The following is a 23728-nucleotide window of genomic DNA, read 5'->3' as shown; positions in this document are numbered from 1 at the left end:
ACAAGCCTGGGATGGTGGCTGCCCAGCTGCCCAGGGCCGCCCGAGGCTCAGGTAACCAGGGCCAGCTGAGACTTGCACTTCTGGCAGTGGCAGCAGCAGAGGTCTGATGGGGGCGTCACCTTCCCCTGATCACCGGTGCCTCCTGTCCCTGAGGGCTCCTGGTCTGTGAGAGGGGGCAGGTGGGGCTGAGGGACGTCCTCTCCAGTGCATGAATTTTTATGCACTGGGCCTCTGGTTTAACAATATAAAACAAAGGGCAATCATTTAACATCTCTTAAGAAACACTGACCTTTTTTTTGGAATTAATTTTGACAACTCAAAGTAAGGCAACTCAAGTACAATGTGAGAAAAATTAATATTTCGAAGATTACTAAGGGTCTCATAATTCATAAGGTAGAAAGACTATTTTGTTACTTAGACGTCACATGTCTGACTCATTAAACAGAAAATTTAGATATTCACTTGCAAGTCCTTCTCAAGTTTTCTAGTATCACTTATCTATAAGCAGTACTTCTCAGAGTGGTACACTGTCTCTGGGGGGTATTTAGAAATAAAAAGGAGTACAGCAAATCTCATTTAACATGGCTGATAGGTTCCTAGAAACTGCAACTTTAAACTAAATAATTATAACAAACTGCCCAGCCAGTGTGGTTCAGTGGTTGAGCATCAACCTATGAACCAGGAGGTCACAGTTCAATTTGAGGTCAGGGCACATGCCCAGGTTTCAGGCTCAATACCCAGTAGGGGGCATGCAGGAGGCAGACTATTAATGATTCTAATCATTGATGTTTCTCTCTCTCCCTCTTCTTTTCTCTCTGAAATCAATTAAAATATGTTTATTTTAAAAAGAACAACCCAATTTTACTATAGGCTAATTGATATAAACAGGAGTTGAGTTCTTACTGCATATTTCTGGTCACAAACATTTTACCAAACTTCCCAAAACAGTTCCAATATTAAATATTGAAATAAATGTGTGTTATATATATATATTTAAGAATGATGAATAAAAATGAGTAAGATAATTATTTGCCAACCCACCATCCCAGTTCAGGGTCACAGGTGGCCAGAGCCTATCCCTGAAGCTCAGGGAATCCCCGCTTGAAAAGTACCCTTCCGCCGGGACCGGTTTGGCTCAGTGGATAGAGCGTCGGCCTGCGGACTGAAAGGTCCCGGGTTCGATTCCGGTTGAGGGCATGTACCTTGGTTGTAGGCACATCCCAGTAGGGGGTATGCAAGAGGCAGCTGATCGATGATTCTCTGTCATCGATGTTTCTAACTCTCTATCCCTCTCTCTTCCTCTCTGTGAAAAATCAATAAAAATATATTTTAAAAAAAAGAAAAAAAAGAAAAATGCCCTTCCATCACAGGATGCACTCACCCACACACCCATACTCACTATGGGACAATGTGGACATGTTATTCACCTCACGTGCACATCTTTGGGATGTGGGAGGGAGGAAACTGGAGTACCTGGAGAATACCTCCCACAGACATGGGGAAAACAGGCAAACTCCGCAAAGTCAGCGGCTCCTCCCAGGAGTTGATTTTTTTCTCTCTTCAGTTATAACTTATTGACATTGAATGGAATAATGTTATTTAAGAACCTGTTGTAGTAAGATGCTCAAAGTAACTAGGTTGAAGAGGCATTTGCCAGGGACCAGAAGGTTAAAGACCAGTCCCCAAAGCTACTAGTATCCTCCTGAGAAATACTGTTCCAGAGGAAACACTCCTATAAAACTAAATGGAAACTAAATCAAACGTTTCCTTGAAAGTGTTAGAGACAGTAAAAAGGTTACTAGTGCCTAAATCACAAATGACACTTTTGTTCCTTCACAAAAGGAGCAAAACTTACTCTACAATAAATGAATTAAATTTCTTTAGTACTAGATTCAAGGCTGTGTTGCATAGTGGTGACAGTAGTGAATACCATGTTTTGGAGACTGTAGTTACAATTAGCTCTGAAGTCTTAGATATCACTTTTCCCTCAACTTTAAAATGAAAGTCTGGACCATTTACTCTCTCAAGAAATACTGAAGTCTACTGTGTATTCTATTCCATTGAGTACCTGGCATGGCCCCTGCCCTGAAGGGGCTTATAGCCTAGTACCAGTTGAGCAGAGAAGAAATTATACTATACTCCTCTTCATAAACCAAATTTACCTGCAAAAGTAAAAGCACTTAAATATCCCAGGCACCAAATATGGTCACTGGCAATAGATATTCAAAGTAAGAGGATGACAAAAAAAAAAAAAAAATAGATATATCTAAAAGCCTTATGAAAGTTCTGAAAACTGCCCACCCTCGGAGGTTTAAAAGTCTAGAAACACTGTTGCACAGGATAAGAGCAAGAGGTAGAGGTCCTGATTCTCAAATATTATTAAGCATCAAAATCACTGCAGAACCCATTAAAACAGCAAAAAGGGAGGTTGCACCAGAACAGTTTATTACTGCCTATAATCTTAGATACAGGGTAATGTTTTAAATATTTTAAATGCAATGTCAACTGGAAAACTGAACTTTTTAAGGGAGAAAAACACCACCGGATACAACTTAAAAATTCTAGGTTGTGAAACTCAGTGCTAATTCACATACCTTAAAGAGATTCAAATTTAGAAAAATATTTAACTTCCATTTTATAAGTATATTTATTTTACTTACTGCAAGCATTTTCAGTAAAAGTTCCTGTTGTTCTTTTATTGCTTGATTTTTAGTGTTCTCTTCATATTCATAACCATTTTTAGCTAAATAATCAAGGTGGTTGTGAAACATAACCGAACGCCAAAACTGTTCCTATAAAAGTGAGAGAAAAAAATTGCTTAGAGTCAACTACCACTTAATACTAGAAAAGTTTAAATATTTATCTTAACATCAGCTTCTGAATAAAATATTTTCTGAAAGATTCATCTCTATAGCATCAAATTCTAATTAATGTGATATTATGGCTTGACTTTATATCCTACCCTTAAAAGGGGGGCAGAGAAAATAGAATGTTTTAAACCGTTTCCTAGCTACTATAGTTAATGCTCAGAGACTTGGTAAACTAGTTTTTTAGAAGCCACTTTGCTTCTTGTTAGAATAACTAATTGCAAGATTTCTAACGACTTTTGATGATGCAAGGCTAGGACTAGGGTGAATCAAGCCAGATAGCCATGGCACAAAAATGTATGGAAGCACAGCCCCTCAGGACTTGCCAGACCTTGACAGTGAGTGCCTGACACTAGGGAGGCACTGAGAATACCACCCACTTACAATAGGGAGGCACTGAGAATACCACCCACAAAGTCCTTGGCAGCAGTGATGGCAATCAGGTGCCCTGGTGATCATAAGCAGTCCCCTCCCTCCCTGCTACCTCTATCTATTTAATTATAAAGTAATGAATACTCAATACTCATCAAGATCATTTTTAAATGGCTGCACAATATCCAATTTAGAGGGTCATTTTTAAATGGCAGTACAATATCCAATTTAGAGTGTCAAGGCACGATTTCCACATACCTCCATTTGTCCCTTCTCTGTTGCAACCTGACAGTAAGGAAGTTGAAAGGATAATATGGCTACAGCAGGGCGTGGAAGGGTGGGAGGAAACCGAGAGCCTTTACAAGGAATGCACCTGTGAGTAAAGAAAAGGTCTCACCATAAAAACTTGTAATATTAAGTTAAATATACCTCTTTAAGATAATGGCATTCATTAACAAAATGAACCCTCTTGCTTGAATAAACTTTAGAGGGAACGTAAAAATCCTTATAGGTTCAAAACTTAACCTCTTAAGATAAAAATGTGAATTCTGTCATCCAAATTACTAAATAACTTGATTCCTGGGAATAACATGCAAAAAATAACAAACATACTCCATTTGGTAATAAAAATATCCATAATGGAATATTTGGAGATTCTGAAAAGGTAAGACAGAAATATTAGTCAACAATTCCTCTATGGCTCTCTACTAGGTTTGATTTTCATTTCCTAAGACCATGTTCTCTCAAACTTCCCACACTGCCCTAAAAAATATCCTGGACATTGCTTCATAATCTGCTTCCACCACAGAAGCCATCAGACAGGAATTCCTGTCACCCTTCAACTGCCAAATGTATCTGCAATCTTTTGCTAATAGTAAGTATCCTTCCCTGTAGGATATCTTCTACATGTTTCATTTCCCACATTTGCTTGAAACAGTATTCCTTAAACTTGAATGTGCATACAAATTACCTAAAGATCTTGTTAAAATGCAGGTTCTCATTCAGTAGGTCTGATGGGAGATTCAGCAATTCTAACAATGCTGATGCTGTCCATGGATCACACGTTAAATATCAAGCACTAGTACATCTGTAGGACAAATCCTACAAGCAGAATTATTGGGTCAAAAGGCATATGCATTTCTAATTCTGGTAGTTCTTAACAATTTGCCTTCCATGGGGATTATAACCAATGGGTACTCAGTGTGATTATTTCACGATAGCCTCACCAACACTAAAAATGTTATCAAATTTTTATATTTTTCCAATTTGGTAAGTAAAAATATGGCTTTGATTGGTATTTTATCTTTTTATATATATTTGAGAGTCATTTTTATTTCCCATTCTTACTACTGACACCCCCCCCCCCCCCCTCTCGCAAAAATCAAGGGACAGAGAGACCCTGCATCTGTGGTGAAGTGAGACTTGTGCTGGCGATGAAGGACCGGGCACGGCAACACGAACTTGATCTTGGAGTCATGGAATTACTTGACTGCTGGATAGTGGCACTTGCTGGCTGCAATCTCCTCCACCTTCATGATCTGGATTGAGTGGGCATGGGCACGGTGCCAGGCCCCCATATGTTGGTAGCACTGGGTGACAGTGCCTGTGGTGGTGAGGTTCCGGTACTCCCGGTGCGTGTTGTGGGTGCCACTGCGGGAGTTGCAGTGCAGCCAGATGCCAAAGTTCTTCACCCGAAGGGGGGATTTTTTGAATACCTGCTGCCCACAGTTGACGATTTCCCCTGAAGACTCCTTCATATTATTCAGTTGAGAAACAAAGTACCAGAAGCGGGACTTGGCAACAACATGACTACGTGCAGATGCACATGCAGTAGAGGGGTGGTGTGTGGCACTTGGGGTGGGCAGGCAGCGCCCCACCACCTTGTAATATAGAAGTTTGCTAAAGGCCTTCATGGGGTTCACTCTGCTTCACCACCACGCACAAAAGGAAGTGTCTCCACACTATTGCCTTTTTCTTGAAATAGTCCCCACTTGAGAGTGTCTATTACATGACCCTCTTCAGATGATTTTTCTCTTACTTGCTTAATCTTTCCCCCCCCATGCAAAAGTGCCTATTCTAATACTAACCTCTAAATGTTGGGATTTCTTAGGACTGGGTTTTGAGACTCTTCCCACCCCACCTTTAAGCCATCTAATTTATTCCTATGACTTTAAATACCTTCTATATTCTGGTGACTCCCAAATTTCTACCTCCAGCCAAAATTTCTCCTCTGACTTTGAGTTATATATCCAACACCTTCTCGATAGCATCTTTGGATACTTTGCATTTCAAACTTAACACACCCAAGAGAGAATTCACTTTCATATCCCTTATCCATCTAGTTGCTTTTAACTAGAAATATAGATGTCATTGATTTTTCTCTTTCACTTCCAATCCCCAATCCAATAGCAGCAAATTCTACTGTTTCTTTCTCGAACCTGCTTCTCATCATTTCCACTACTCCCACACTAGTTCCAGCCATTGTTTCAGCTCAGCTGGATGATGACAACACCTTCCTCAGTGTTTCTCAAAGAAGGCACTGAAAGCATTTGGGATAATCTGTAGTTGAGGACCATCCTGCACACTAGGAGATGTTTAACAACCCTGGCCCCAGCTCTCTAAATGCCAGAGCAACCCCTATAATTGTAGCAGCTAAAAACAATTCCCCACATTTCCAAACATCCCCACAAGGGATAAGTCCCCGTACTGAAAACTGGCCTTCCTATTTCTAGTCTTACTCATGCCAATACATTTACCATCATATATTCCTTTTTATAGCATAAATCAGATTACACCATTCCCCGGGATAAAATCCTTGAATGGCTTCCTAATTTATTTCAAATAAAATCCAAACTTCTCTACCATGGACTATAATGCAACATGTGTCTAAATTTTTGTTATCATCTTGGACTTATGCCCCCCCCACCCCTTGATTCTTATATGCTATCCACTTTAGATCCTTTCAATTCCTCAAATATATAAAGTTCTTTCTGTCCTCAGGGCCTTTGCATACACTGTTTGCTCTAAATGAATTGCTTTTCACCCCGTTCTTCCATAACAGACTCCTTTGCCTTCCAGGTCTCATATTAAATACTATCTCCACTGGGGAAGTTGGGGGACGGGGTGTGGGAGTGGCAGGGGAGAGGTCAATGGGGGAAAAAGAAGACATATGTAATACTTTAATCAATGAAAAATAAATAAATAGAACCTAAAAAACAAGTCTTTTGTGATCACTCCACTTAAAACATGCCCTTCGATTGTTCTCTATCATGGGTCAGGCTCAGATTAATTAATGTCATTTATCCCAATTAGTAATTAATATTTAGTTGTTTCTGTTATCTGTCTCCCCAAACTATAAGCTCTATGAAAGCAGAAACCTCTTTGTTCACCAAGTGTATACTTACATATCATTGACAATTTTCTAAGAAGATATCAGGTGTCAAAAAAGAGGGAAATCTTCAACACAATATTGAATGGGAACTATTTGGACTGAAAATTTCACACCTGCAGTAAACTATTAAATCTCTCATCCATTGCAATAATTAAGCTAAAAAATCTCAAAAAACAGCTACATTATATGCATTCAATTCTAAATCATATTTAAAAATTAGAGGTGATAAAAGATAAAGTAAGATGTCTAACCAGAACTCCCCTCTCTATGTTATAGCCACACTAATAAACTTAATTTCTATTTTTTTTTTTTTCAATAAGTTCCAAGTCAAGCAAGCAGTTGAAAACTTCACAGGGAATATAAACAAATCCATAATTTATTAATAGTGAATACAGAAAGCAAATAAATGAACTAAGGGGAAAGACAAATAAAAATACACTTTAAAAAGCATTTTCTAATAGCCTACCTCAGTTGCTGGGGATTTTCATGGATACCAACCACCCAGTAGTGATCAGATTTTCCTTTGCAGTGTTCTCTTGTATTGCACACAGGAGTCCACGTATTCCCAAGCCCTCTGTTAAGCATTCGAACAATGCCTTCTGAATCCACAAAACAGGGGGTACCTATACCAATAGAAAACCAATCATTGCTACATATTTCTTAAGTAAATGCTATTTTAAATACACACACCAATGATTCAACTTTTAACTCAAAAGTAAACAGGAAAAAAAAGGCAAAAAATCCAAGTTTATTTTCTCACAAAATTTCATTAATCACACAGAGTGAAACCTAATAGAAGAAAGGTGGGAAAAAAACGTAAGATATGACTGAAATTTACCCAGATAAAGAGAAAAAACAGTTTCAGTGAAAACTATGCCATCTGCTGGAACATAGCAATATTTTCAAAAGCCCCAATTTCAGTAAAAAAAAATAAAATAAAACTTGTATCTGAAGTTCCCTGGTTAAGAGCGATTTGGAAAAATACCAAATTTGAGACAAGGTAAGGATACACAGAATCTGTGTTTAGTACTCTTCTTTACTTCTTTCTTTCTTGGGCTTTATTACCGTTCTGTCCCTCAACTCCAAGGTAAGCACCCTTGTTTCTCACCTACTCTGCTCCCATCTCAGGAAGTACGCAGCAAGTTCCCTAATTACCCCTTTTCTTTTCTGACTTTACAGCCCTCCCACTACGCAAACAGCAGTTTCCTCAGAGTCTAGATTTGATTGGTAACTGGAAAAAAAGATCCATGAATGGAAATTATTCATAGTCACATTATTAAAGCATAAATGACTAGTAATATCCTAATAGAAAATGTATCTAGAAATGATTGATAAAGATAAAACTGGAATTTCAAATGATGTAACTGAAGGGCAAGAATCTCCACTAATAGAAATACTTAAGCCAGGAAATAGGATTAAAAGGCTCCTTAAAATAAGATCAATCATCCGTATTCTTCAAATCATCTATCATAGCCACTACTAAATGAGTTTACAATAGCACTGTCTAACAGAAATATGTGAGGCACAAGTATAACTTTTAATTTCCTAGTGTCACATGAGAAAAGGGGGGAAAGTGAAGTTAATTCTAATTTATGTTTTATTAAGCCCAAGATAACAAAAATATAATCATTTTAATATATAATCAATATGAAATAATTGAGACAATTTATGTTCTCTTTTTAACTAAGTCTTCAAAATTCGTAGAGTATTTTATACTTACAGCACATCTTAATTCAGATTAGCCACATTTCAAGTGTTCGGTAGCCACATGTGGCTAGGAGTTATTATATTAGACAGTACAGCAATAGAAAATTCCTGATTTTTGTGTGGGACCTGCTGGAATAGCCACAACTTTACCATTGATTTGTATCTCCTTGTTCTGTTAATAAACTTTCTGAAAAATATATTTCCTCTTTATAAGTTTACTAATCAGAATACTCACGAAAAAGAGATCTTGTAACTAAACAATGGCTACCTTGCCGAACAATCTGTTTCCAGTTTTGCCAACATAATGAAATAAAGAAATTTAAACAATTTATCTATAAAGAAATTAATTAGGAAAAAACCATGAAACAACTTTCTTCTTGAAAAATCTCTTTAATATAAATAAATGAATTTGTCTTGCCTTCAGCTGAAAATCCAACCCATACAAGGTAGGATTTCTTTGTGAGAGGAAGAGGATCGCCATGCAAAATTTGTTGTTTCCTTTTCCCCATCTGTAACAAATGAACTCCAAGACACTGATCCCCATCAAATCCTGTTCCTTGTAAAAATAAATAAATAAATAAATATAAATCAGGTATCAAAGGTTACTTAGCTATAATACACTCTAAATTATATTCTAACCCAACTAAAGGGGGCACCATTCAGGTATTAGAGGCAAAATACTATGTTATATGGACTATCTACATAAAGTGGTTGGATTTAAGTAGTAAGTCATTCACTCAAGAAATATTTACAGAGAGCTTATTATGTGTCAGGCACTGGGGCTGCAAGGATAAACAAGACAAAGTTACTGTTCTCATGAAATTCATATTTCAGGTAGGAGAATACAAGCAAATGAACTTTAAAAACAAACAAAAGATCAGAAAATGCTAAGTGCTATCAAAGATTTAAAGTAATATGGTGATACAGAGTGCCAGACCGAGTGGTTATTTTAGATTGGCTAGTCAGAGACGGCCTCTGAGAAAGTAAAATTTAAGCTGAGATATGAATTGTAAGTTGGAGCCGGCCATCCAAATGTTAGGAAGAGGAGCTCCATAGTGGACACAGAGGACACCTAATGAAAAGGTCCTAAGGTGGGAATAAGCTTGGTGAGTTTGAAGACCACAAAGAAGCCAGTATGGCCAGAAGAGTACCAACAGTAAAAGTGGCAAGAGGTGAGGTTGAAGAGGCAGGCAAAGATCAGACCATGTAGGACCCTGTCAACTGTGATAAGTAGTTTGATTTTTTTTAAATAAATCTTTATTGTTTAGGTTATTACAAATGTGACCCTCTTCCCCCCCTCAATTGCTCCCCTTCACCAGGTTCCCACCCCACCCTCTGTCCTTTCCCCATCCCCCACTGTCCTTATCCATAGGTGCACAGTTTTTGTTGTCTCTTCCCGCACCCCCACTCCCCTTTTCCCTGAGAATCATCAGTCCACTCCCCTTCCATACCTCTGATTCTATTATATTCACCAGTTAATATTGTTCATCAGATTTTTAAATTCCCTTGGTTTTTAGATTCACTTGTTGATAGCTACGTATTTGTTGATCATAATTTTTATCTTTATCTTCTTCCTCTTCCTAAATAACCTCCTTCAGCAATTCATATAATTCTGGTTTGGTGGTGATGAACTCTTTTAGCTTTTTTTTATTTGTGAAGCTCTTTATCTGTCCTTTGATTCTGAGTGATAGCTTTGCTGGGTAGATTATTTTTGGCTGTAGGTTCTTGTTATTCATCACCTTGAATATTTCTTGCCATTCCCGTCTGGCCTGCATGGTTTCTGTTGAGAAATCAGCTGACAATCTTATGGGTGCTCCTTTATAGGTCACTACCTGCTTTTCTCTTGCTGCTTTTAATATTCTCTCTTTGTCTTTTGCTCTTGGAATTTTAATTATGATGTGTCTTGGTGTGGTCCTCCTTGGATTCCTTTTGTTTGGGGTTCTGCGGGCTTCCTGGACTTGTAAGTCTATTTCTTTCCCCAGGTGGGGGAAGTTTTCTGTCACTATTTCTTCTAGTACTCTTTCGGTATCTTGCTCTCTCTCTTCTGGAATCCCCATAATTCTGATGTTGGTTCGCTTGAAATTGTCCCAGAGGTTTCTTACACTATCTTCAACTTTCTGGATTCTTTTATCTTCTCCCTTCTGCAGAGGAGTGTCCTCTGGCTCTTTGTGTTCTAAATCTTTGTCTTGATTCTTGTGATCTTCCAGTCTGTTTTTAGGACTTTGTATAATATTTTTTATTTCAGACAATGTTTTCTTCATTTCTTGTTGATCCCTTATTATTTCTAGTTGCTCCCTTTTCATATCCTCATAGGTCTCATTTATTTTATCGGCCTTTTTTAGGATATTGTTGAATAACCTTATAACTGTAGTTTTGAACTCAATGTCCAATCTTTTCTTTTCCTCCATCTCCTTCCTTTGTGTCCTTCTTCTTGTCTGCATTTTAGTTGTTTCCCTGATTTGATGGAATAGCTTTGTGTGCTAGGTGTTCTGGTAGAGCCCAGTAGCACAGCCTTCCCAGTTACCTGTAGTGGACAGTCTTGGTGTAGCCCTTTGTGGGCTGTGTGTGCAGTCTTGTTGTTAAGCCTTGCTTATTGTTGGTATCACTGGGAAGCGTTGATCTCCAAGCCAATTGGCTGTGAGGATCAGCAGTGTCTCAGCTAGGAGGGTTTCTGTACTCTGCTTGAATAGGGCGGGGTCTCGGGGTGGTGCAGACAATCTTTGGTTCCCTGTCAGTCTTGCCTTAGAAAAGTCCTTCACAGTTCCTGAGGTTCAGCGTGCCTTCTCTCTCCTTCCCAGATGGCAGAGCCTCCTCTCAGCCAGCCGTCTGGCGCTTCAGGGCAATGCCTCCCCTGTTTTTCAGTTCTAAATTCAAATTTGTTGTGGTAGGCTGCATTCGGGTGTCTACCCTATGCCGCCATCTTGGTTTCTCTCAGTAGTTTGATTTTTATTCTAAAAGCACAGGCAAGTCATCAGAGGAATTTAAGTGAAGAGATTTGTAGGGTTTTTTGTTTTCTTTTTCTTTTTTTTTCAAACATATTTTACTGATTTTTTACAGGGGAGAGGGATAGATAGTTAAAAACACCGATGAGAGAGAAACATCAATCAGCTGCCTCCTGCACGCCTCCCCGCCCCTGCCCCCCACCAAACACACCTGGGGTTGTGCCCGCAACCAAGGTACATGCCATTAACTGAAATCAAACCTGGGACCCTTCAGTCTGTAGGCCGATGCTCTATCGATTCAGCAAAACCAGCTATAGCAAAAGATTCATGTTTTTAAGTTTACCCAGGCTGCTAAGTGGAAAATGAATTATGGAATGCAATATTTGAAGCTGAAAGACTGGATAGAAGGCTACTGCAATAGCCTGAGAGATGACATCTGGGTTGGACTAGGATTTTAGTGGAGATAAAGAGACAGATTTGGGATGTGTTATTCCAAAGAGCTGACATGATGATATGATCTTACTGACAGTTGACCTGGGGGATGAGGGAAAGAGAATCAAGAATAATGCTTACATTCCTGGCTTGAACAGCTGAATTGATAGTATGCTGTTTACCAAGATGGGTTAACTAAGTAAGAAGCAAGTTTGGAGGGGGAAAAATATATAAAAAGTTTTATCATGACCAGGTTAAGTTTGAGGTGTGTATCAAACCTACATAGATTTCAAGTGGGTAAGTGTGAAAATAAAAGAGATGAAGGCTGGTGATATTAATTTAGACGTTATAGACACATGGATGTATTTAAAAACATGGGTCATAATGAGATTCCCCAGGATAGTTTCTCAAACTGCATTTTTTTAAACCTATGAGTGATAAAATTTATTTTAGAGTTGCAACTACCATTAAAAAACAAAACAAAAGTCCACGAGACTTTTACTTCCCGTTATATTTGCTATGTTCAGAATAGCAATATACGTAGAATATAGTACTTATCATGGTTAAGCAGTCAAAGACTGAAAGTTTCTGACATAAAAAGTACTAGGGCCCTAGCCAGTTTGGCTCAGTGGATAGAGCGTCGGCCTGCAGACTGAAGGGTCCCAGGTTTGATTCTGGTCAAGGGCTCAAGCCCAAGTTGTGGGCTCAATCCCCAGTAGGGAGCATGCAGGAAGCAGCCTATCAATGATTCTCTCTCATCATTGATGTTTCTACCTCTCTCTCCCTCTCCTTTCCCCTCTGAAATCAATACAGAAACATTTTTTATTTTTTAAGTAGTAGGAAGAAAAAAAAGAGTACTAGAGAAGAGGAGCTGTGACTAAGTCCTAGTGCATTCCAGGGGTCAGTATAAGAAGAAGAGCCAGTAAGAGAGCTGAAAGAGCTATCAGTGAGGAAAAAGAAATCAAGAGAGGGATGGCACAGAAGTCAAGACAAAAAAGTATTTCTGATAGAATTATTCTTAAAAAACAAGCATAAAGAAACCATTGGTAACCTTGATAATCCAGGCTGAGCATAGTGGTGGGGAATGAAGAGATAATATGCAGTGAGGAAAAGAAAGCAGTAACTTAAAAAAAAAAAAATCACATTCAAAGCTGTTTTGGTTAATCATACTAGAGTTAGTTTAGTTTTTGAGGCATTTAAACTCTGAAAATCTTTTAAGATATAGAAGTAATTAACCAAACTCTTCCATGAAATTCTCTCCTTAATATAGTTCTTCTATAACTAAAATAGATGCAAAAGGAGGTATATAATACAAAAAAAAAACAACAAAAAACAAAAAGAAGAAGAAAAAAGCTCAAGTGATTTACATTTATTTTAGGTTATGGTAAAATTATAAAAGACTGAAAAAAAATCTACCTCTATGATAAACAATGAAAAGCTGTTCTCCATGTCCTGCCATTGACACCACTGGCCCGGGAAGACTGAAGATCTCTTTCTGAACTCCTCCAATAGAAAACAATCGAAGGAACAAGGCACTAGTGGCAGCAGCAGCCCAACCCTGGCCAAGGCATATGGCCTCAATATCCTCATTCTGGGGCATGTCTACTATCCACTCTTTGCTTGAATCCCAAGAACTAAAGTGTAGGCAGTGAAGTTTGCTGAAAATGAAAACAAGATAGAAACAATCAAACTTTCATATTAGATATTTTATATATATAACTAATCATGACATCTAGTAACAAAACCAAATACGTAGTTTATTTTTCTGTTATATACACATAGTACAAGAAATGTCTCTAAGAAAGTAACTATGAGATATAATTAAAATAAACTATACTAAACAATTAACGATTAAGTTACTGAAGAATATTTAAACATACAGGAAAATGCTCACAACATAATGTTGAATAAAAAACAAAAAAAGAAGGCTAAAATCTGCAGAGTATAATCCTAGGTTGTTAATACATACAAAAATCACAACCAAATTAAAAAAAAGAGAGAGAGAGCTTACATTTGATAAAAAAAAAAAAAATACAGCTTCATATGTCTTGCATTACAAATCAGGTCATGTCACTTTGACAGGTAGTTAGAGAATGTAACATGGGGGTAATAAGGCAAAAACAGATATGTTCTGGGGTATTATGGGTGTGCTGGTAATTATACTAAAATAAATTTTACGCTATAAAGGTATAATTTTATTAACTTTTTGTACTTAATTTCAACAACTGTATCTAACAGTTCAATAGTGACAATGCTTTCTAATAATCTCAAAGTTACCTTGCTAGTTCATCAGTGCTTTCACATGCCAACAAAATAGCTTCATGGGAAAGATCTGCTATTGTATAATTCAAAGTGTTGGATAAGTGTGTTGCATGGTGTATAGAGGTATCATGGAACTCCACATCTATGGCATTGTCTTGCTCATCATTATAGCAGCGAATGATTCCAATAGAGTTCCACATCTACAAACATGTAAGGTTAAATACAAGTCAGAGGAAAACCAACACTCTGAGAATCAGTAGGCTAAAGTGGTACAATTAACAAATATTATAATTCAGTTTACATCAGGGTTTAAGATATAGAAACAACCACAGCTCATCTACCTCTAAATAGTTTCAGGTAACAATAGTAAACATCAGAGCTACAATAACTAATTATTCCTATCTTCAAGAGAAGAGAGTACATATAACACAAATTTACTAGGAAATAGAATATTTCTCATTTAATACTTTAAATTACATTACTGTCATTTAAAAAACACTTTTTAGAAATGACAGCAATTTTTTTTGTTTCAAATAACTGGTTTATATTATAGTAATAAATATGTATAATTTAAAGCAACAAAAATCAATTTTATTTTGGAAATTTACCTTTCACTGATGTACACTATAAACTTAAGAGGCTCTAGTGTTTTCTTTCCTCTACCACAAATATAACTTTATATAAATAACAGTTGACAACCAAAAATTAAGATTTATTTCGTGATGATTATTGATGCAAAGTGTTATTAAAAGAAAATGTCACTTTTAATATTTACATATAAAGTTCTGCCAGGCCTATATCTTAAAAAAACAAAAAAAAAAACAAAAAAAAAAAAAACAAGCAAAGTTCTCAGTGGAAAACCTCAAATAATGAACAAAGTGAAATATTAAACATTTTTAGCTCTCAAACTTAAGACAAAAAAACTAATATTCATTCATCCATTCAAGAAATATATATTTAATGCCTGCTGTGCCATACACGGTTCTAAGTACTATCAGTAAACAAAATAGAAAAATATTTATCCTGGGGGAGCTTACATTCCAGTGGGGTGGGGGGAGAAGAGGGAAGGGGACAGATAGTACTTTTTCATAGATGTATCACATAATATACTATAAAAGCTGCCTTCTAAAAAATATTTTCTAACTAGCATTTTGTAGTCAGTATAATCTCCTATATAAAAACAAACATAATATGTGAAATAAGATTTAGAAGTATAGTCAAGAGGTATCACAAGATTTACAGTCAAATTTACTTAGGTTCATTATATATCATTTTGCAGAGAAAACTTTAACACTATTTTAAAAAATAAAGTTGAAATAAGACTAAGGCTGTGACTTAACCATAAAATAAATCAACCACAAAATTGAAATCAACCAGAGTGCTCCAGGCTAGTTTTTTAAAAATGTTTTTTAAAAATCAAGTGTTTTAAAAATACTTTTTACCAAACTAACTAGCTATAGTGAGATAAAATGCTTCGAATTGAGAAAAACTATTTAAAAGTTAAGCGTAGACCCAAGGCTTACCATGAATCTGTGAGTGAGATGCGAGGGTGTAGAACCTGACTGAAATGGCTTTTGCCGGGGAGTTGGCATTGGCCCATCATACAATGGCCTTTGGGATGTTACAAGTGGTAGGTTGTAAATGCTGTCTGCTTGATCATCTTCCTCCTTCTCTTTCAGAAGACTAGAACCAGTTTTTAGCAGTGTAATATCTAAAACACAAAGGATTATAATTAGAGAACAATAAATACCAATGACCTGGAAAAAGAAAAGCACAATGAAATCTAATAACCTTTTCAGTCAAACTTAGTAACACCAACAGGCTATATTTACCTCTTTCACTTTGCTAACATTTGCAGTGATGGTGCAAAAGCAATGGAGGGTAAAACTACTGGTGCTTTAGCATTAATCAAGGCAGGGACACTAATCTACTAGTGGTCAATGCATTGTTAACCACCACTCAATTACAGTAAAAATATAATTTTATTAAATCTTGGTCACTGCACAAATTTTTTTTTAAATGTTTTCTGTGTTAAGATAGGAAGTGTACATAGATATGATGGTTGTCTCAACAATAAAGCATTTGAGCAATTGAGTTGTAAGCTGAATTGATTTTTTTCATGAACCACCATTTTTACTTAAAAGAATGCCAGATAAACTATAGTTATGCAGATCTGTGTCTTTTGCAAACATTTTCTTAAAAATGATTAACTGACAGAATTTGTTGCCACTAAAATTTGACCTTACGAACAAAAATCAAAATATTGGAAAATTTGTATCGGTTGCACCATGAGCTTGATTGCTTCCCAATATTTAAAAACTTCTGATGAGATTGGTGATGATACTAACAAATATATTTTAGACAAGGCATTCATATTAGGAAGGTCCAAAAACCTCAGAGAATCAGTATTTATCAAATTACCAATGCATATACTACAAAATCAAACATGGTAAAAGATCAATTCAAAGTTCAAGTTAGACCAATGGATTTTTAAAAATATATTTTTTTAAATTGATTTCAGAGAGGAAGGGAGAGGGAGAGAGAGAACATCAATAATGAGAGAGAATAACTGATTTGCTGCCTCCTACATGTCCCCTACTGGGGATCGAATCTGCAACCCAGGCATGTGCCCGACCAGAATCAAAACCAAGCCTCTTCAGTCCGCAGGACGACTCTCTATCCACTGAGCCAAACCAGCTAGGGCAGACCAATGGATTTTAATGTAATAGGGTTGAAAAGTTCATTGAAAAGTTTTCAAGCCCTGGCTGAGTAGCTCAGTTGGTTAGGGCATGGCCCTGCTACGCCTAGGTTGTGGGTTTGAGTTCGGGTGAGGGCATATACAAAAATCAACCAATGAATACATAAATAGGTGGAACAACAAATAGATATTTCTCTCTATTCCTCTCTCTCAAAAATAAATAAATTTAAAATAAAAGTTTTCAGATTTCACATTGCAAATAATACTTAAGAAGCTTTCATGTGTTGAGATTTTTGGTACAGTGGCAAAGAAGAATATCCACACTTATTTAAAAAGGCTATTAAAATACTTTTTCTGCCAAAACCAGTTTGGCTCAGTGAATAGAGCGTTGGCCTGGTCCCAGGTTTGATTCCGGTCAAGGGCATGTACCTTGGTTGCAGGTATATCCCCAGTAGGGGGTGTGCAAGAGGCAGCTGATGGGTGATTCTCTCCCATCGATGTTTCTGACTCTCTCTTCCTCTCTGTAAAAAATCAATAAAAGTATATTTTTAAAAAAATCAACTACATTCTAATTTTAAAAATAAATAAATAAAATACTTTTTCCTTTTCAAACTACATTTTTGTGTGGGACTGATTTTTCTTCATAAACTTCCAGCAAAAACAATATATAGCAGTACAATGAACTCTTGAGACCAAATAATTCTCAAACGATTCTATTCTATAAACTCAATATGATTTAAATGCAGCACAATTTACCACTGTGCATTGGCATTTTACTTGTTACTATAGTATGTGCGTTGTTACAACAGGCACTTTATTTGAAAGTTTTTAATTATAATCTCAATTTCTTTAACAGATATAGTACTATTCAGATCATCTATTTCTTCTTGAGTTAACTTGGGAGTTTGTATCTTTCAAAGAATTTGTCCACTTCATCTAACTTGTTGAATTTATGGGCACAAAGTTGTGAGTAATATTCTATTATCTTTATTATATTAATAATAGTGTTGACTTACATAAACATAATGTGAACTATATATGTAATTTTAAATTTTCTAGTATTCATATTTTAAAAATTAAAAACATGGGTAATTAAATTTAATAATATATTGCATTTAAAATATAATTTTGGCATGTACTTAATGTAAAAAATGATTACAATATTTTATGTTCTTTTTTTCATACTGTCCTTGAAAATTTGGTTGCATTACGGTACACACTTAACATCATTTAATTTAAACTAGCCACATTTCAAGTGCTCAATAACCACATGTGGCTAGTGGTTACCATTTTGGATAGTGAGGATCTATAGGATCTATGGTAATGAACCCTTTTTCAACACTTATATCAGTAATTTGTATTTTCTCTTTCTTTTCTTGGTCAGGATAGAGATTATCAATTTTATTGATCTTTTCAAAGAAATAGCTTTCCATTTAACTGACTTGTTTAAATAATTTTATTAGGAAGGTCCAAAAACCCTCAAAATTCCATTGAATTCTGTGTTTTATTATTTCCTTTCTTTTGCTTGTGTGGGGTTAATTTCCTCTTCTCTTTTTAATTTGCTAACGCAAAAACTTAGCTCATTGACTTTAAATAAAAGTTTTAATAAAAATTGAGATTAATCAGCAGGATAGATCATCATATCCACAAGTCAATTCATACCAACTGAGTTTTCATCATCTTCTAGGAAGTGACTTCGCTGTCTAGGACGGCCTGAAGCCAGCATGATGTCATCATCCTCATCATCATTTATAATCCCTTTTGAAAAAGAGGGGGTCTCCACCGTACTGTCATTTAGAAAATCACCAGCATTACTTGTATCATCCCCATCAAAAAGATCATTGTAATCCTCTTCCACTCTGCTAGATACCTTGAACAAATGAATACAGATTAGAAAATATTAGTGAACTATTTTGATAAGCTCAATTACTCAAAAGGCAATCTTTTAACATGCACCTATAAACTCTATTAAGCAATGATCTAATAAGATTACTTAATTAATAAGTGTATATATGAGGATTACATTTATATAAGGCTTAGTCCTTATCTTAAATGCCTTGTAGTCTATGAATGGGCCAGGAGTATGAAATAAGAGTGTGCATATACCCAAATACCAGGCAAGTTTTATTCCCCAATAGTCATTCCCCAGAGAAGTCACCTACAAGTCCCTAATTATGACATTCTCTCATTTACTTTTATTTTGAACAAAATACTACTTAGGTAAGATATATTTGCTCTAAATTATCTCAGTCAAGGCTAGTTTTGTTTTGTTTGTTTTTTGATGCTTGTAGAAGTAAACAGAATAGAACCAATAGGAAAACAAAGAAATTCAACAGAGTTCATCATTGATCCCTAGGAATACGAACATACCATGTATTAAATGTAAACAGTTTTTTTTTTTTTAATGTATTTTATTGATTTTGTACAGAGAGGAAGGGAGAGAGATAAAGAGTTAGAAACATCGATGAGAAAGAGTCATCGATCAGTTGCCTCTTGCACACCCCCTACTGGGGATATGCCCGCAACCAAGGTACATGCCCTTGACCGGAATCGAACCCGGGTCCCTTCAGTCCCCAAGCCGATGCTCTATCCATTGAGCTAAACCGGTCCCGGCAAATGTAAACAGTTTTTGAGATCACTTTAACTGCCTTCTATTAGGAAAGGGAAGGATTTGGTGCCCTTTTTCCAACCACCTCTGTCCCCATGTACACATGTATACTATTCTCCTACTCTAATCTTCCCAATATAGACATATTCTCATTTTGGTCAGATCGATAGTATTTAATTTTTATGACAATGCTATTCATAACAATACTTATAAAGTACTGTGCTAAAGACTTTTCTAATTTTTTTTTTTTGCCATCTTTTAAAATTAGTCTGATAAATGTTGTCCACAGTAGCAATTGAAGTAAAAACCCCAACAATTTTTTTAAAGGCAACTATTCTACTTCTAATCAATCAAATTTTCCCTTTCTCAGTTCTACTACAAGGGTTTAAGGTATCAGGTATCTGAGCAGGAATAACTGTTTATATAAAGTCTATAATTTTCAACTGGAAGACCAAGACTTGAAATATGAATGGAAGAATAATGAACAAAAGCAAGGAGGTATAAAACAAGGTGCACTGATTTGCTTTTTCCTTTCTCTCTCTCTCTCTTTTTATTTTATTTATTTTTCAAGGTGGACTGTTTAGATCAAGCCTTCAATAGGGCTGCATGGCTAAGCATAAGAAGTATATGGGGAACTCTAAGAATTAAGGCTAATTCAGAGCAGAAAAAGTTTATAGCCTAAAACCAAGTTATAATTATTAACCTAATTGTTATCTATGAAACATTTACAAGCATACCTCATTTTATTATGCTTCACAGATAATGCATTTTTTTACAAATTGAAGACAAATACCCTCCATTAGCAAAAACATTACAACACACGGAGGCTCAAAAGATGATTAACAATTTCTAGCAAGAAAGTATCTAACTAACAATCCTGAAAATACCTACATAGGTATTTCACAAAGATGTTTCTTAGAAAGTTAAGGGATATTAACAGGCACTATATGGAGGGGGAAAAACAGCTTCTTAATAAAATAAATTTGGGATATATTAAATCAAACAAGTTTAAACAGTTTTTATTACAGAATCATTACTGAGTATCTATATAGTTACATGAATTGTAATTTTCCAAGAAAGTAATGCAATTTGTGATGTTTTCCAAATCCATATAATCACAGATATATGTTCAAGAAATTGTTCTACCATATTACTTATTACCTTACTGCTTGATATCTTTCCATTGGGGTTACAAACATTTTCCAGTAGCCCTAGATTTCCTTCTGCATCAGTATAAGCTATTCGACCACAAGTAGGATGCCAGGCCAGGCCACAAATTGCATAACCTTTCTCATGTTTCACTCTAAAAATTAAAAAGTAAGTTCTTAAGGCACTGTCAAGAAAAATGTAAGCTATACATTTCTTTAGGTAAATTTTAGTTAGAAAAGGTTAAATGGTAATAATTATACACGATTGCCCTGAGTGGGCAGGGCCTCCCTCTGTGGGGACGATCCATCACGGAGCCCTGGCTGGGTAGGCAGGGGCTACCTCTTTGCGATCTATCTCTGGACTCCCAGGCTGTGAGAGGGCTCAGGCTGAGCTGAGGGACCCTCCTCCCCCTGCCTCGAGTGCATAAATTTCATGCACCGAGCCTCTAGTCAATAAACAAAAAGGTTAAATGACTTTTGACACACTAGTAGGTTTTTGTTTGCATTTTGACAATCTAATAATTACAAATTTGAAATGTTTCATAGACAAACAAAAGCCTAATTAAAATAAGCAATTAAGAGAAAAAAGATACATTGAATCATACCTTTCCATGCAATCTTTGGTTTCCACATTCCAAACTATAATTGATCCATTAATACTCCCTGCAGCTAAATAATGCCCACAAGGAGACCAGGTTACGATATTGAGGGTCTATAAAGAAAAAACAATAAATAACAATTTTGTATAATTTGAAACTACACACGTACTTTACCAAATTCAAATTTGTATAACCCTTATTCAATATATTCCAGGTAACTTCTAATTAGGTCTGAAAACAAATCTTGCTTCTTTCTTTTTCAGTAATTTTCAACTACTATCAGTAGCTATTAGTTTATCATGAGAAAATTATTCTGGCACAATTTTAAAAGCAAAATCTAAAAAAATGTTATTATCATGGAAAGAGAGATAACACAAGGTATCCTGTTAGCAGTCACAGTGAAGTGAACCTTGGTAAACCATTGCTCAATTACTGGGCTTGTGTTTCTTTAACTGCAAAATGGGTATGTGAGAGTGAAAGTGAGAGAGAATACAGACCAAAAACTTTTCCTGTTCTAAAATTGTAGAGTCTATGATCATAAGTCTCAGTAAAACTCATTTAGAAATAAAGGTCAAATACTGTTAACGTGAGAATAACTTCTAATACTATGTTAGGGTTAAATTTGACTTCTTATAAATTAAGTTTTTCTTATCAAGTTTCTCAAAGAAAACCTGTCAGGTTATTCGCTAAGTGAAGAAAGGCTGAGGGGAAGAAAAGAACACAAAAACAACAGACTGAAATTCTCCATTTCTAACAATATTTAACTACAACTGTGTTTAGGCAAAGTATGTATTAAATATTCCCTTTAGCCTATTGAAAATGTCCCTTACAAAACTTACCTGAGAGATAAAATTATCTGAAAGATCAAATAGATTATTCCAAGTTTCTCTTCTATATAACTTAACAGATTTTTCCACAGGAACTGCTAGCAACTATTAGAAAAGATAAATCGATTAAACAAAAGTTTACATTAAATTAAATTGAAAGAGAAAAAAAGGCAAAAAATTTATCCATGCTTACAAAACATAAGGGGAAATTTGTATTTTAATTGGCAACTAACAAAACTCAGAAAATTACTTAAAATTTTGATAAGCAAAGAATGAGTGATGTTCACTCCACTCCATTGAAAATCAGAATGCTTGCTACTATGTTTTTAATACTATTTTTTAAGGTATCTAAGTCCTTTGGATACAAAAATTCATCTTATTTACCTAAAAATCTTAAGAAAAGGAAATGTATCTTACTATATATTCTTCCAAAGAAATAGACTAGAAAAAATTTAAAATGGTATACTCTTTTCATGTTACTTTTGACCTTTGACTACAGTATATTGTATGTGAAAACCAGACTATCGCTATAGTTTCATTTTGTATTCTTTAGTATGAAAGGTTATATATACCAGATGTACCAGGTAATAATGCAGATTTTTTCCCAATAGATGGAATTACACATATGTTGATATATATGCAATTTGATATGTATGCTATTTTGTTGTAATGACAGCAAGCTTCAAAACTTCATGTCAAACTTGCTGAAGGTGTTAAATATCAAATTTCATGCCAAAAAAAAGAGCATTTGCAAGAAGTTTTAATTCACTGCTTTATTTTGAAGAAAATTGCTACTGAAAGTTAACTTATTCTTCATGAAGCTTATGATGAACATGCTCCATCTCAAGATACTTGTGAACACTGGTTTAAATGCTTTGAAAGTGATCATTTCGATGTGAAAGTCAAAGAACATCCAGATCAACCGAAAAAATTTGAAGACCAACAATTAGAAGCATTTTGGATGAAGATGCGTGTCAAACTCAAAAACAACTTGCAGAAAAATTAAACACTGCTCAGCAAAAAATTTCCATTCATTTACAAACAATGGCAAAGATTTTAAAAGGAAAATGGGTGCCACAACAACTGAATGAAAGAAAAATGGAAAGCAGAAAAGTTATCAGTAAAATGTTGCTTCAATGGCATGAAAGAAAGTCTTTTTTGCATCGAATTATGACTGGTGATGAAAGTGGATGTATTTTAGAATCCCAAATGCATAAAATCATGGGTTGATCCAGGTCAACCATCAACATCGACTGCAAGGCCAAATTGCTTCGGAAAAAAGACAATGCTCTGCGTTTGGTGGGATCAGGAAAGTTTGGTGTATTATGAGCTTCTAAAACTAGATGAAACCATTAATACTGATTGCTACGGATAACAAATAATCAATTTGAATCACACTTTGATCATAAAATGACCAGAATGGGCCAGAAGACACAGCAAAGTAATTTTGCTTCATGATAATGTACCATCACACACTTCAAAACCAGTTAAAGACATGTTAAAAGATCTTGCCTGGGAAGTATTAACCCTGCCCAATTGGGGTGGGGGGCTGATGTGGGGTGGGGCCAGGTGGGGGTAGGGGCTGCAGGAGGTTGGCCAGCTGTCCCCGCCCCCTATTGGGATAGGCAGGGGGGTAATCAGGGGGTAGAGCCGGCAGGGGGGAGGGGCTGCAGGCCAATCAGGGTGGTGGAGGCCCACTGGGTGTGGGCTTGGGGGAGGGGGTCAGGGGAAGGGGTTGCAGGAGGTTGGCCAGCCAGCCTCACCATCCATTGGAGTAAGGGGGAGGGGGTAATCAGGGGCAGAGCAGGTAGAGGAGCTGTGGACCCATGGGGGTGGGAGGGGCCAATCAGGGGTGGGCGCTATGCCCACCCTGAT

At 36.2% G+C, this 23728-nt stretch overlaps 2 protein-coding genes across 8 annotated transcripts in view; both read right to left on the bottom strand.

Annotated features, from left to right (window-relative positions):
* WDHD1 (WD repeat and HMG-box DNA binding protein 1) overlaps nucleotides 1-23728 on the bottom strand; it is a 52886-nt gene that overhangs the window by 14333 nt on the left and 14825 nt on the right. For 6 of the 7 annotated variants that reach the window (XM_036436131.2, XM_045580385.1, XM_045580404.1 and 3 more), the window contains 11 exons: nucleotides 21866-21958; nucleotides 21033-21139; nucleotides 20441-20582; nucleotides 18334-18541; nucleotides 15497-15684; nucleotides 13989-14173; nucleotides 13128-13369; nucleotides 8756-8893; nucleotides 7097-7253; nucleotides 3498-3612; nucleotides 2661-2792 (listed from right to left, as the gene is read on the bottom strand). In XM_036436131.2, coding sequence (XP_036292024.1) covers nucleotides 2661-2792; nucleotides 3498-3612; nucleotides 7097-7253; nucleotides 8756-8893; nucleotides 13128-13369; nucleotides 13989-14173; nucleotides 15497-15684; nucleotides 18334-18541; nucleotides 20441-20582; nucleotides 21033-21139; nucleotides 21866-21958 — 1707 coding nt within the window. The remainder of the gene's footprint in view (nucleotides 1-2660; nucleotides 2793-3497; nucleotides 3613-7096; nucleotides 7254-8755; nucleotides 8894-13127; nucleotides 13370-13988; nucleotides 14174-15496; nucleotides 15685-18333; nucleotides 18542-20440; nucleotides 20583-21032; nucleotides 21140-21865; nucleotides 21959-23728) is intronic. The other variant, XM_045580402.1, reaches the window with a different exon arrangement.
* Nucleotides 4678-5210, bottom strand: LOC118717880 (60S ribosomal protein L18a-like). Its single transcript, XM_036436160.2, has one exon. It carries the CDS (start codon nucleotides 5150-5152, stop codon nucleotides 4721-4723), a length of 432 nt encoding a protein of 143 aa, XP_036292053.1. The 5' UTR covers nucleotides 5153-5210; the 3' UTR covers nucleotides 4678-4720.

Source organism: Pipistrellus kuhlii, unplaced genomic scaffold (assembly GCF_014108245.1).
Source record: "Pipistrellus kuhlii isolate mPipKuh1 unplaced genomic scaffold, mPipKuh1.p scaffold_m20_p_1, whole genome shotgun sequence".
NCBI lineage: Eukaryota > Metazoa > Chordata > Mammalia > Chiroptera > Vespertilionidae > Pipistrellus > Pipistrellus kuhlii.
The sequence above is the reverse complement of the archived record's forward strand: the minus strand, read 5'-3'. Positions and strand labels throughout refer to the sequence as shown.